This window comes from Gobio gobio, assembly GCF_949357685.1.
Source record: "Gobio gobio genome assembly, chromosome: 25".
Lineage (NCBI taxonomy): Eukaryota > Metazoa > Chordata > Actinopteri > Cypriniformes > Gobionidae > Gobio > Gobio gobio.
Genome location: NC_137121.1, coordinates 15,455,287 through 15,470,048, shown reverse-complemented (window position 1 = coordinate 15,470,048; position 14,762 = coordinate 15,455,287). Strand labels below are relative to the sequence as shown.

Genomic DNA, 14,762 nt, shown 5'->3' with positions numbered 1-14,762 from the left:
TTTTAGAACTTTAGGTTTTTAAGGGTTTTTTAATGTTTATTTTATTTCAAGTTTTTCCCATGTTTTTATGGTTTTAGTTGTTGAAATAAAGCTGACATAGAATAAAATATAAATATCATTAGATTAAAAAACTTAAATTCAATTTTAAATTGAATGCTAAAATTACTCAAATAAATTAAAGCTACAGATAATTATTATTTTTAAATAATAATAAAAGTGTCAAAAGCACTAACAGCATTACTAAAACTTCAACTCGAATTCTCATTTCTGTAAAAGTAAAAACTTGATAATGTTGTTCTGTGGTAAATATTATTTGAATAGGTTTTCACGTTTTATTCTGAAACATAGATTACATACAGACAGCCCTTGTGGTAGCATAGTTGTGTAATTTATATTGCAGAAAAATAAAAATCAATTCTTGCAGGCTTGCCATAATCGACCTGCCTTTCAAAGCTCCGCCCACCGACTCGATGTGTTCTGCCGTTGTTTATTCGCGTCTAGCTGCTTTAAAAACACCTATTGCTTGATCGTCACATTGTGTTCTTCCCAGTCGCTGTCGCTCAGATCCAGAAGAGACACTTCTCAGATCACTCCAACACCTTATGATGGACAGATAAACACCAATGTTGATCCTGTAATCCAGCAGAGCTGTGAGCCACTGAAAGAGATGCTTCCCTGTCATCGGTTGAACCTCGCGATTCTCCAGCTGTGTTTGTTGTTGTTGTTGGTGTCTTCCACCGACAGCAGAAGTTTGAAATGCTCACCGGGGAAAGTGTGCTCGGGTCGACCGCCTGTTGTTCTCAGTAAGTTCGTGTGTTACAACACATCCTTTTTGTTGTAATGTCCTGTTGCTTTTCTGTTCTTGACACAAAACACAGTTGTTTACTTGTCTCATGATGAACTGTCACACGGTCTGTGTTTCAAAACCTAGTGTGCCGCCTACCTAGGCAACACTAATTGTAATTCTGATGCTCAAATGTTGAAATGCCAAAAATGTTGTTTAGACAGCGCTTGCATGAACATTAGATTTTGTTATATAACCTATTACATGATGTACAGTGTGTGTATCCATGTATCTTATAGTGTTATAGGGTTTTCAATATATTCATGTATTTATAACCAGATATTAATCTAGTTGCTTAACTCCTCTTGAAAGGAGTCGATATTTTATGCACGTTTTATGCACGTGACCAAACAACTCAGATAATTTTTTAGTAAAGCTGTCAAAGAAGCCAAAACCTGGCCCAACACTGTAAACACAACACAAATCCAACATACCGATTGACTTTTATATATTGGATTTGTATTGTGTTTATACTGTCTTGTTTTCTTCCATGTTCTTCTTTGTATCTGTTTATTTTCGCTTTGGCGGTTTCTCATATGACGCGTCATATGACCTGAGTAAAAAAAAAGAAAAAAAAAAGACATATTCAGTGTCACTTGAAGGCGAAACCGGTCGTAGTAAAACAAGAAAATAACTATTATTTGTCATCTTTTAATCCCCTATTGGAAAATTAATAAAATGTATGCTAACATTTTATAAATTAAGAAATATACGTAGGGCCTACTCGTTCAAGAAGAAAAAAGAAAGTTCTCTTTCTATGGTGTTTTTGACCTGGTAGCCTACTGTCAAAATGTCATATTCTGGTACAATGTATTACCATATCTTACCATCACTATTACTAAAGAATGTGTTTTGAAACATGATAGCAGGTTATGGTTATGTGGTTGTTCCAAAAAACATTTTCACTTGAAACCATCTCGAGTTAGAAACAACCCAAAAACCTTCTTTTTGTGGAAAAAGGTTTGTCTTCATGTGTAAATTTACACTAGATCATTATTCAGCAATAAAAGATAACTTAATGTATTTAAGTTATCTCTACAAAAATGTCTACAATAATATCTAAAGCACACTTTTAAGTACACTATTTGACAAGCCAATATTTACACGGCACCTGATAGTAGGAGCACAAAAATGTCTTGAATGTGGTGACTGACAATAAAGACACGTAAACTTTGCAGGAAACTACACTTGTAAATATAGTGGGGGTTAAAAATGCTTCAAAGTAGACCAAACTTGCAGAGATTGTTGATGATAGAGATGTTTAATCAGTAGGTGATAAGTATGAATGCTGATAGTGTCAAGTCTTATTAATCAGTGATTCTTTGATCATATCTAAAGTAGTTTGTGAAGTGATCCTGCGAAAACACATTAAAGTCAGTCACCATGACATTAAAATGGACATTCAAAAGATAATACATGATTTATCCATAGTTCCAGGAGATCTTGGGAATCAGCTCGAAGCGAAACTGGACAAACCTAGTGTAGTGCACTACATCTGCTATAAGAAGACCGATGACTACTTCACGCTATGGCTCAACCTGGAGCTTCTTGTGCCGGTGGCCATTGACTGCTGGATTGATAACATGAGGTAAAGGGCGAAAGGGTGGCTGAAACCGGAAATTGTGCATGTGATGTTTGGCTGGCATATGAAATCTATACCATTTTGTAAAACACGCTTCCTTTTTCTGCATTAACCTTTATAGCGTGCAAAAGTCTAGTTCCGGAATTAAAAACTCCATTGGTTTTCTCCAAAGAGATTAGCAATAATGGACCCACTTTATATTAGTTGGCCTTAACTACTATGTACTAACATTTTAAATAATCATTTGATACAATGCACTTATTGTGTACATACATGTTTTTACATTGTACATACATTTAAAAAAATACCTGCGTGTAATTACATCTGTTATTCATTTCTGTAGTTACATTTGTAATTACACAGTTGACACTTCCCTTACACCCAACCCTACCCTTAAACTTACCCACACCACCACACCTGTCCCTAACCCTACCCGTATCCCACCTCAATATCAGCAAAGGTGTTTTGCAATACAATTTAAACACAGTAAGTACATTGTACTTATTTTTTGATGTAAGTACATAGTTAAGGCCACCTAATATAAAGTGGGGCCGCAATGATTTATAAACCTTTAAAAACAGACCTACTGTGAGCCATATTGATTGTTAATCAATGGTATATGCTTTTGCTGAAGCCATCATTCTGCATTATTTCAACTTATTTTTAATGAATTTGTGGTGAAACACTACATTACCCATGATGCTATACAGAAGAAAAAAAAGTGCCGCTGAAAAAAAAATGGGCGGCCATTAATACACTCTATTGAATGTGAAATTAAAGAGATGGTTCACCCAAAAATTAAAATTCTGTCATTTAATTACCCTCATGTCGTTCCAAACCCGTAAGACTTTCTTTCATGTTCGGAACACAAATGAAGGTCTATTTGATTAAATCTGAGAGCTTTCTGTCCCTCCATTGACATCTACGCAACTACCACTTTGACGCTTCATCAACTCACTCATCAGTTGTGGTAAACGGAAGCTCAAGCATGTTCGCTTAACGTGCGAAAACCAATGAGGTTCATTCTTGTGTTACGCAGCATGTTTGAGCTTCAGCAAGAACCAATGAGGTTCAAGCTTGTGTTACGCAGCACGTTTGAGCTTCAGCAAGAACCAATGAGGTTCATTCTTGTGTTACGCAGCACGTTTGAGCTTCAGCAAGAACCAATGAGGTTCAAGCTTGTGTTACGCAGCACGTTTGAGCTTCAGCAAGAACCAATGAGGTTCATTCTTGTGTTACGCAGCACGTTTGAGCTTCAGCAAGAACCAATGAGGTTCATTCTTGTGTTACGCAGCATGTTTGAGCTTCAGCAAGAACCAATGAGGTTCAAGCTTGTGTTACGCAGCACGTTTGAGCTTCAGCAAGAACCAATGAGGTTCATTCTTGTGTTACGCAGCACGTTTGAGCTTCAGCAAGAACCAATGAGGTTCATTCTTGTGTTACGCAGCACGTTTGAGCTTCAGCAAGAACCAATGAGGTTCAAGCTTGTGTTACGCAGCACGTTTGAGCTTCAGCAAGAACCAATGAGGTTCATTCGCGTTTTACGCAACACGTTTGAGCTTCGGCAAGAACCAATGAGGTTCAAGTTTGGAACATACTCTGCAAGAACAAAGAAATTTGTTCGTTTTCTCGAGGTGGCAAGAACAAGAACAAAGTTCGTTCTGGCCAGGACATTCCATACTTCACGAGAAAAGCAGGTGCCGAACATTTTCGTTTCTCTGCATTAACCCCGCTCCCTTTAAAATTCTGACCAATCACACAATAGTTCTCGGACACCCACAAGAAAAAAGTTCTGCTCAGACGATGTGTCGAGAACGAGCTGCGAGAACTCCCAAACCAGGGCTCAGAGAACAAAATGACGTCATTTGGTTCTCGCAGCCCTGGGAGCGAGAACTTTTTTGCAAGAACGAGCACGTTTGAGCTTCCGCAAGAACCAATGAGGTTCATTCTTGTGTTACGCAGCACGTTTGAGCTTCAGCAAGAACCAATGAGGTTCATTCTTGTGTTACGCAGCACGTTTGAGCTTCCGCAAAAAACAATGAGGTTCATTCTTGTGTTACGCAGCACGTTTGAGCTTCCGCAAAAACCAATGAGGTTCATTCTTGTGTTACGCAGCACGTTTGAGCTTCCGCAAAAACCACTGAGGTTCATTCTCATGTTACACATCTGTTTATGTTTGTTGATCAATGTTTCTGTGAATAAAAGCCTAAATTGAATCTGTTCATCATATAAAGCAATGGTGTTTCTTTAGGAATTTGGACTAAACTGCTCGATTCACATGGATTAGTTTAACGTCAGTGGTAGTTGCGTAGTCTTCTCAGATTTCATCAAATAGATCTTCATTTGTGTTCTGAAGGTGAACAAAAGTCTTACGGGTTTGGAACGACATGAGGGTGAGTAATTTATGACAGAATTTTCATTTTTGGGAAATGTTTATTCATCCCTTTAGACATGTTTTTATGATATTGAAAGCAAGCTTTTACTTCTTTGGATTGCTTTAAATATGCAAATACATCATCAGCATCTATTTTGTTTAAAGGCTACTGTACAATCGTACAACCCACCTTACTGAAGCTCCTCCGGGGGTGGATGTCAAAGTGCCTGGGTTTGGAAAGACATATAGTTTGGAATATCTGGATCCCAGTAAACGGAGTGTGGGTGAGTGGAAACTGGGTGTTTATCTTATTATATTAATTTGTCGATTGGTAACTGTTGTTTGAACAGATCTTTGTCTGTTTCAGGCATGTACTTCTTCACTATAGTACAAGCACTGGTTGATTGGGGGTATACCAGAGACGACGATGTTCGAGGTGCCCCCTATGACTGGCGTAAAGCCCCCAGTGAGGATCTTCTTCTATTTATGCACAAAAACAAAGTTATGGGAAACATGTTGGTTCTTGTCTAAATTGGACATTTTTTCCCCCTGATCTGTACCTGTAGATGAGAATAAGGAGTACTTCTTGCGTCTGCAGCAGATGATTGAGGAGATGGCTGAAAAAGCTGGAGGTCCTGTGGTCCTCATCGCACACAGTATGGGGAACATGTACACGCTCTATTTCCTTAATCAACAACCACAGGCTTGGAAGGACCGGTACATCAAGGCATTTGTTTCTCTTGGGCCTCCATGGGCTGGAGTGGCCAAAACTCTGAGAGTTATGGCAACAGGTATGGGCTAAATTTGTTGTTGAAAGAAATTTTGCTGAATTAAAGGTGCTGTATGTAATTTTTTTTAAAACTGTACTATAGGGATGCACGGTATACCGGTAATGGGAAAATACCGGTATATATTTTATTTCAAATGGTACAATATCATGATTTTGCTCATTTCGGTATATGCTGCAAAGAAAACTCTTAAAGAGCTCCCATACCATGTATTAAGAAATGCTATAAAATCGCATGCATGTTCAATTTGGCAAGGGTTAAAAAGACGCGGGCAAGTGATTTCCGTCAGCTCTCCCAAAACGACATCGGAAGTGTTGAATCTGAGCGTGCAGATTGCATTTATAGTGCAGGTGCGATGTCTTTTGAAGCCAGAAGCCATTTGCGAATTTTGAGAGCTAGAGAAGGGAGACGCGCAGCATTGCTGAAATTACTTCTCACAAGAAAGTTTCCAAATGCCTGATTTGATGTGATAATCTTTGTTGATTAATTCAATAATTAACATTTGCAGTAATTTCCCGCTTCATAAACCCCAAACTTGTGAGAGTGAGTAAAATTATGCACCAAAATTCAGACCCTGTGATGGTATCGATTTAATATCGGTACTTCGGTATTAGATTGTGGTACCGTACCGAAGCCAAAATTGTGGTATCGAGCCATCCCTACTGTACTAAAGCCAGTGTTGTGCGTGAACGAGTTCAAAAGAACGCGTTCATTGAACACGCTCATTTTTTCGTGAACGTTGAACTGAACGCAACACATTTTTTAATAAAGAACTTGAACGTGAATTAGTTCACATTATGTGTCATGAACGGCAGACATCACTGTAAATGAACGTTGGAATTTGTTTTCCATTGAAAACTGAGTGACATCTGTTTTCTCTTTTGAAACGCAACGAGAGAAAGTTCCTCCCTCCTGTATTCTCGCTGGTGCCGCTTAAATCATGTATCACCAGACAGAAATGGTTTTGACATTGTGTGCGCAAAGCATTGCGGGCAACGTAGTGTCCGGCTGAGAATAGTTGAATAGCATACTGGCTTCCGCACAACGTTACCCGTGATGAATTGCAGCAGAGCGGGGTAGGCATAGCAACGCCGCGTAGCAGGCAACGACGAGAGCGCGGAGGGCTAGAGGAGCGAGAGAGAGAGAGAGAGAGACAGACCAAAGACGAGAGTGAGAGAAAGCGCTGCAATTTAAAAAAAAATGGCTAGTGGAAGTTTTTTGTGCCTTTGAGTTTTGCCTTCATTACCTTCATTCAAGAGTTTTGCTCATTTCATACACACACATATGTATATATAATATCATATATATCAAATAATATATAGCCTACATATTTCATATTATATATTCTTTTTTTAATTAAATGCTGGTAGATTTCATTGCACTAAGTATAGAACTGGTCTACCTTGTCTGTACTGCTGCAAGTTTCATCACCTGGTGAGAAACCCACAATTGCAGTGTCATGAGCAAATGTCTACAATGAGCAGCTTCAAGGAACGTATAGTGATTTCTAGCTCGTAGTGTGAAAAAAAGTATTTATTTGAATATCTCACGAAAAAAGTAAAATGAACTGAACTTTGAACTAGTTCAGAATTAAAATTGTGAACTTTGAACGTGAACTGTTCACTTTGAGCATGTATGAACTGAACTTGAACTAGTTCAGAAAAGCTGTGAACTGGCACAACACTGACTAAAGCATAAAAAAAAATCATAGTATGCGAAGTTGAAATGCTTGTTTCTCTGAAAAAACAAGCTACAGCCAGTTATTCAACTTTGAAATGTATGTTCCCTGTCAGAATGATTGTGACTGTGTTTTTGTATGTGTGATCCCGCTCCGTGCCAATTTACCCAATACTAAAAGCCAGCAAATGAACTGGGTCAGAGATTGCAGATTTTACCCAACCTAAACTGCTTTGTCAATAAAAACATTGCAAACGTATGCAGTAGCTGATCAACTTATAGTGTAAGGCTTGTCGTTTTCCATTGTAAATTGCACTCGTTGCTCTTTAAATACATTAAAAATGCAACTCACATATACAGTGGCTTGAATACACCTTTACTTTCTGAATCAAAAGAAAAGAGGGCATAAAGTTAAAACTGTCATAGTGAAACAACTGTCCTGGGGTGTATTCCAGAAAGCAGGTTATGTGCCATACCTCGGTATGTTTAAGAGTAAGTAAGCGGATAACCTCAACTTTCGGTTCCATAAATGGAGGTAACTTTCAGGGTATGTTAGTAGCAAGCTCTGGAGCAAGTTATGTTCCAGTGTTAGTTTGCTTAAGAGGTATTCAGATGTGTGTTATATAATTAATGTAGTTATATTAATATAACCAAATTTGTTATATAGTTAGTTATATAATATACAATATTACATATTAATTCTAAAGCACTATTATAACAAGGAAATGTTTAAATGTTAATTCAATACAAATATATAAAAAATGTAATGTCATCTCACACATGGATCTGCATTCAATTAATTAGCATCAAACAAACAATATAATCCTTATTCTCAGTGAGAAAGTAGGTTATGTAAATCGCCATTAAACAAAAGAGGAAAGGAAGTAGAATGGCGCACTTTATCTTAGCGTCTGTTTCCATGGTGAATCATTGATTCGTCGCTCTGTTGAGAATGTCTTATAAGTTAACCAGGAACATACTCTGGGTTGTCTGAACTTACTTCCGGACGCATTTTTTTGAACCAGCATACATCGAGTAAGCAAGGTTTGGGTTAATCAACCGAGAGTTAAAGGTATATGTGACGGTAAGTTAACCTTTCTTTCTGGAAAACCCCCGATATCATAATTTCTCTTGAAAAGAAAACCAAGTAGTTTGGCATAATCTTGTATTACTATTTTTGAGGAAAAATATTATTTAGTAATAATTATATTATTTAATAACTATTATTTAAAGCAGCACTTTTCAACCTTCATAATATATTTTCAAAACTCTTGTGATGATACATCGACTTACAATAGGTTGAATGACTGTCACAAAGGTATCCACTGGAGGCAAGTTGAAGGACCCATGTGCAGTACTTTATTCCAAAATAAACATAAATCTTAACATAAATCAAAACAAGGACTTGGCATTACCTATAACTAAACTCACCGACAGCGGGTTACAACATTCAATACTTGACAAAGACACATGGCAAACATGAGGGCTTAAATACACACACAGACTAATGACAAGACAAGACACAAGATCACATGAGGGCATGGGATTCACATGACACTGAAACATGACAAAACCAGGAAGTGCATGACACTAAAACAAAGCAAGAACATGATAAACTAAAACATGAACAAGGAACAATGAACATGAACCATCACCAAAACACCATGTGACAGATCCCCCCCTCTATGGGCGGCCCCTGACGCCCAAACAACACCAACACTTCAATGGCCTAATAATAAAGAGTCCAAACAAAAAGTCTTGGGGGGCGGTCTTGGGGGAGGGATGGTGGGCCAGGCCCGTGCAGGGGCACCGGACCCAGACATGACCTGGACGGGCCTGGGAGCGAGGGCGGACCTGGACCCTGAGGCGTGGGCGGACCTGGACCCTGAGGCGTGGGCGGACCTGGACCCTGAGGCTTGGGAGGACCTGGACCCTCGTTTTTAATCGTACTTTTAAACTTCGGGTTTCGGGTAGTAACCCGAGAAAAAAAAAGAACTACAAAATTCGACTGCTTTACAGCATATACGTCACTTCCACCGCCACCCCCACTTCCTTAAATTCGGACGTGCGAGAAAAACTATAATTGTTTGCCAAATGTTATAGTCATGGCCGAAGCAGCACAGAAAAATAAGAAAGCAAAGGTTTTGTCGGAGGAAAGCAAAAAGAGGAAACGAGAAAGTGATCGGATTAAAGGCAGGACGAGGATCAACATTGGGCCAGCGTTTGCTCGTTGGCGTGAGCTGAAGGAGGAGGCGCTACATTCTTGCAAGTAAATACGTAATACATACAAAATCATATTTTAGGATACCTAACATGTCTGTGATATTGGTTTATTTGTCTTTCCTCAAGCTATAATGCAAATCGATTTTTTTCAAATTTGCAGATTCATCTAGGGGAGCTTGATATTATAATATTGACGATATATGGTTATTACCTACCACTCAAACATTGAATTGAAGTATAGATTCTGTAAAACGGGAACCAATAGACTAGGCTACTATAATGACGCTGGCTTGTAAACGTGAGCATCGCGATCATTTGGCGTTTGAAAAAAATAAAACCCATGAAATTATATTCATATGACAAGCTGAAACATATGCCACTGTACCTGGGATGAAGACATTTCACACGCGACGCAAGCAGAACACCTGCATGTGAACTCCGGCAGTGTTCAGGGCTATCATGGTTGTCATGTCAACAAATGCACGTGCGATGCATCCGCTGATGTAGAATGACAGTTTACGACAGTAGTAGAGGACAATACTGTTTCACAACTGTAGGGGGAGCCCGAGAGCAAAAGTTACCTAGTGCTGCTTTAAAGGGTTAGTTCACCCAAAAAAGAAAATTGTCATTCATTACTCACTCATGTTATGCGGCGCGTTTGAGCTTATTAAAGAACCAATCAGGTTTGTTATTGCATGTCTGGCAAGTTTGTTTGTGCTTCTGTTTATGTTCACTGATCAATGTTTAAATGTAAATTAAAAGCCTAAATTCAATCTGTTCATCATATAAAGTGATCAAGTCTTTTCAGAAAATGTGGACTAAACCGATCAATTCATATGGATTCATTTTACAATCTCTTTATGAACTTTTTGAAGCTTCAAAGTTTCAGTTGCGTAGCTGTCTATGGACGGACTGAAATATTTCAATTTCATCAAAAAGATTTGCATTTGTGTTCTGAAGATGAACGAAAGTCTTACGGGTTTGGAAAAACGAGGGCGAGTGATTAACGTCAATACAATTTAAACCTTGAAAATGGTATAATTATTATTTTTTTAAACCATATGAAACTACAAAGAGTAATTTTCTAAGCGGCCATTCACAGAACACGTTTTTTAGTGGAATGGAAAAATAATGCAAGGTGCATTTTTAAAATCGGCATGAAACTAATTTGCAATTGTCTTTTCTTCCCTATTATGATGTTTAAGAAGCCATTTCACTTGGATATACAAGACAAAAACATAGGGTGGGACTTAATTTTGTCTATGGGGAATTGATTGGAAGGTTTGATCATTGTTTGCTATTGGTTAATCTCATGTGAGTGACAGGTTGTCCCGCCCTCATGCCAGTAAACACACGGCAGAGGAAGATATTTTGATATAAGGATTATGAGGGCATATGATTTTGAAAAAATAATGATGTAAAACATTTATAATAAGCACTGCAATATTCTGAATTTTCCATTTTGATTTCATTTTAAAAACCATTTACGACCACTCATTTGATTGTGTTTATCACTCACAGGCGACAACAACCGCATTCCCGTCATCAGTCCTCTAAAAATCCGCACCCAGCAGCGAACGGCCGTCTCCACAGTCTGGCTCTTCCCCTACGCCCACTCCTGGCCCAAGGACATGGTCCTGGTTTCCACCCCCAACGCCAGCTACACAGTCCAAGACTATCAGCGCTTCTTCAAAGATATTGACTATGAGGATGGCTGGGCCATGAGGAAGAACACAGAACCGCTGGTCAGTGCACTTCAGCCTCCGGGCGTTCCTGTCCACTGTCTTTATGGCAGCGGCATTCCCACGCCTCAGGGCTACAATTACACAAACTTCCCAGATGTAGACCCCACCGTCATCAACGGGGACGGAGACGGAACCGTCAACCTGTTGAGCTCCACACAATGCAAACGCTGGAAGAGCCAGCAGAAACAGCCTGTCCAAATGTTTGAGCTGCCCGGGAACGAGCACGTCGCCATGCTGTTGAACATAACCACGGTTAACTACATCAAGGAAGTGCTGTTTTCACCGTGATGGCATCGAGGCTTCACACTTCCCCTCTTTAACTTTGACGTGACTGTTCTGGTTTGCCAAACAGACAGGACTCGGTTCTTCTTTTTGGGTGGATGTTGATCACTTCTGGAGGATTTTCCTTATAAGGAGTTCCCTTATTGTGGAATTCAGGTTTAGCAGGACATCAACGTAAAATAGTCATCTACGGTTGGGCACAATCAGCACAGAAATGTAAAAAAAATTCCTCCTCCTCAATTCAGATCTAAAGTTAAAATTTTTACAGCACATATTAAAATAAGTCATTTCCAGATGTTTTAATGTGAAATGGCAATTGCCTGCCGTTAATCCTTGTCAATTACACTTTTTAAATATAATTGTTTTAACCTTTTTTAACTTTAACCTCCTATAGCCACAACTTCTTCAATCTACAGATTATATCTTGTGCGTTTTGTTTTTTTTAAATGTTTCTATCCAAATTGTACTGACACTGCAGTATGTCTGTCGATCTTACTAACAAGTGGCTATTTATCAGGTTGTCCAGTATTGATTTATGTATTTTTATCAGGTTCTCTTGGATGTAGAATGTGCAACTCAACCACTGGATATCTCATTGTTGCTCAATTTACATCAGCTCTTGACTGCATCTGTGCCACAGCCCAGGTTGGGTTATCTCATGTTACATATGAACAAAGTCTCTCTGCTCTTGAATATATTGAACAATGATGTGTGGAAAAAAAGTTAAATTTGTCGTTGTTGTTGAATTGAGGTTGTAAGATTAAGTTCTATTATAAAAACTGTATTTTAAAAGTACAACACCAACTGTGGAAAGTTAAACTTAGTCTTTCAGTTTCAGGATGTGGTGTGTTGCTCATAAATAGGTAATGGTAACATTTGATGGGAAAATGCAATACTAAACTTGAGCATGACTTTCTCGCTCTAACAACAGACAGTTGCATACATGCCCTGGATTAGTGAAAAATCACATTGTTGCAATTATGTACAATAAAATGCACTTGACCAAAATTGTAATAACTTTAAGAAACATTTCATGCATCATAGTTATTATTTAGTGCCAATCTTTCATTATATTCAACCCTCAAAATCCACATCACTACTAAACCGTTTCATATGGAAGCTCATTTCCATCACAGAAAATATAAAAATGCTTATTGTGACTCACTTGTTCCTAATAGTTGCGAGTTTATATCTCACAATTTTGACTTTTTCTGAGAATTATGAGATATAAACGAGGAAAAAAAGTCACAATTACTTTTTTTATTTTTATTTTGTGGCAGAAATAAGCTTCCATAGTTTCAAGATCATTGGAGGGCGAAATGAAAGACTTTATTTCCCGTTTTGCAGCGAAGCTCTGTGCAGTTGAGCCGTATGTGAAACGCCCCGTCTTCATGAGCATCAATGAGACTCTGAAAAGTAAAATCACAGTAAGTTTATTATAATTCAGATCAAAAACACCCCAACTCCTCGACCTTTACCTTTAATCAATACTTCATGTTTAGTTTGTGATGCAGATCTGTTTGGGTTCCTACCTGCAATTCTGATAAACATGCCTTTTTCAGACTTTCCGTGTGGTCACCCACACACCAAGCAAGGCTTATGTGGAAAGAAGGCTCCTATAATAAGTAGAGAAGGCGGTTACATGAAATTTGATCTAAATGTGTTCACAAATATGATACCAATGCCATGTTTTTACCTTATAAAAAGTGCTGAGGTTGAATTCTTTCATTGTTTGATCCACTATTTTGATGAGCTCAAGCAACTGAGTTTTTCCAGAGGAGATTTCCAAACCAAGGAAGGTCCTGCGTGAACTTTATGCCATTAAAATATTGAAATAAATGATACACAGCCTAGTTTGGTAATTAAAAGCAAAAGTAATGAAATACCTAGTCTTTTCAGCATTAGAATACACCATCAGTTTATCAGCCAAGCAGAGAAACCTGAGGAAACAATCTGACTTAGATACCCAGCAACTGACGTATGTTTTAATGAAACAACGAGGTGTTGATTAAATAGCACAGACTTCTGGAAATGTGTCAGACCAGTCCGAATGGACTGGATGAACGGTTGAATCCAGTGATGCCGCAGAACCACCGTCTTTGAGAGACTGAGGTGAAATTCTTCAGATAGGGTCAGAGGGATGTCGAAAGTTGCCGCAACCACCATCATTTCATTGAGTACCTCCAGAAAGGCTTCCTCAGGATCATCTAAAAAGGGTTAAAAGTCATTCAGAGAGAAATTAAAGTATCAATCGAAATACTCTCAGGCAAAATGCTTACAAGGAAAGAATACGTATGTAGCCCAGTTGCCCCGCTCATGCTGGAAGGACCGCAGTCGCCCTCCATGCACATCTCTTTTATCGGCCCACTGTTCTTCTGATTCGCTGAACATCTCCTTTACACTCTCAGGAAGAGGCAGACGAGGTGTCAAGTGGGCTGATTTGCTTGCTTTGCTTTTAACAGATCCATGATCCAAAGGTTCACTGGTGCTATTCGGGTAGAAGAGGAACTTAGAGCCCTAGGAATACACATCAAAATAAAACTAAACCACAGAGGATCAAACGCACCAAACCTGCTTTCATTCTCAAGTTTTCCTCTTTTCCTTGGAGGTGAGGAATCATTTTTTGAAGAGTTTTCAGTTTCATCTTCAGAACTGCTACTACTGTAACTGACAATCATACTAAGGCAGAACAAATATTAAAAACACCATCTCAGATATGTGACGACACTTTTATCGTCGTGTGCAAACCGCTTCCGATGGTTCTGCTTCTTCAACAGCGTCCCACGACAACAAACAATGGGATTCGTTAACGAGTCATTCTTTTGAATCGGATCTTTTACAGTTAATCAGTTGAACCGGTTCGCATATGACACCGGCCTTGGCCGGTTATTCTTTCACATTTCAGAATGAAGCTTTCCAAACGGTTCTCGAGTCAAGGATTGAACGACGATTTGTACGGTCTATGGATTGAATCGGATTGAGCCGACGGCGTTATACTTTATACTGTTAGTAACTTAACCGAATATTTAAAAAAAAAATTTGTGCAGAAAATATAATTGAGACAGCTTGTATGACAGCTTTTTATCAACACCGGACAAAACCGTGTTGGTTGTTGATATAATTTTGTTTTCGGTTTTTTATTGAACACCAAGAACAAAACAGAACGTAACTATAAATCTACAAAGACATAGTATTATATATTTTAAATGGTTTTATACATGAGTGCGTAAGAACCAGTTCTTTGAAA

At 38.6% G+C, this 14,762-nt stretch overlaps 2 protein-coding genes across 4 annotated transcripts; one reads left to right on the top strand and one right to left on the bottom strand.

Annotated features, from left to right (window-relative positions):
• The first annotated feature begins 523 nt into the window (after nucleotides 1-523).
• On the top strand, nucleotides 524-12,527 carry pla2g15 (phospholipase A2, group XV). Its single transcript, XM_079810011.1, has 6 exons — nucleotides 524-803; nucleotides 2,276-2,432; nucleotides 4,966-5,084; nucleotides 5,168-5,266; nucleotides 5,367-5,591; nucleotides 11,010-12,527. The coding sequence occupies exons 1-6, from the start codon at nucleotides 668-670 to the stop codon at nucleotides 11,519-11,521; spliced, it is 1,248 nt and encodes a 415-aa protein (XP_079666137.1). The 5' UTR covers nucleotides 524-667; the 3' UTR covers nucleotides 11,522-12,527.
• On the bottom strand, nucleotides 11,801-14,359 carry usb1 (U6 snRNA biogenesis 1). 3 transcript variants are annotated; one of them, XM_079810009.1, is made up of 7 exons: nucleotides 14,087-14,359; nucleotides 13,795-14,003; nucleotides 13,539-13,722; nucleotides 13,402-13,455; nucleotides 13,212-13,317; nucleotides 13,048-13,131; nucleotides 11,801-12,924 (listed from the first exon to the last, which is right to left on the bottom strand). In XM_079810009.1, exons 1-7 carry the CDS (start codon nucleotides 14,191-14,193, stop codon nucleotides 12,820-12,822), a joined length of 849 nt encoding a protein of 282 aa, XP_079666135.1. In that variant the 5' UTR covers nucleotides 14,194-14,359; the 3' UTR covers nucleotides 11,801-12,819. The 3 variants fall into 3 exon arrangements, with proteins under 3 accessions (XP_079666135.1, XP_079666136.1, XP_079666134.1); XM_079810010.1 differs by having other exon boundaries at nucleotides 13,539-13,707; nucleotides 14,087-14,344; XM_079810008.1 differs by having other exon boundaries at nucleotides 13,212-13,326; nucleotides 14,087-14,333.
• Nucleotides 14,360-14,762: the final 403 nt, after the last annotated feature.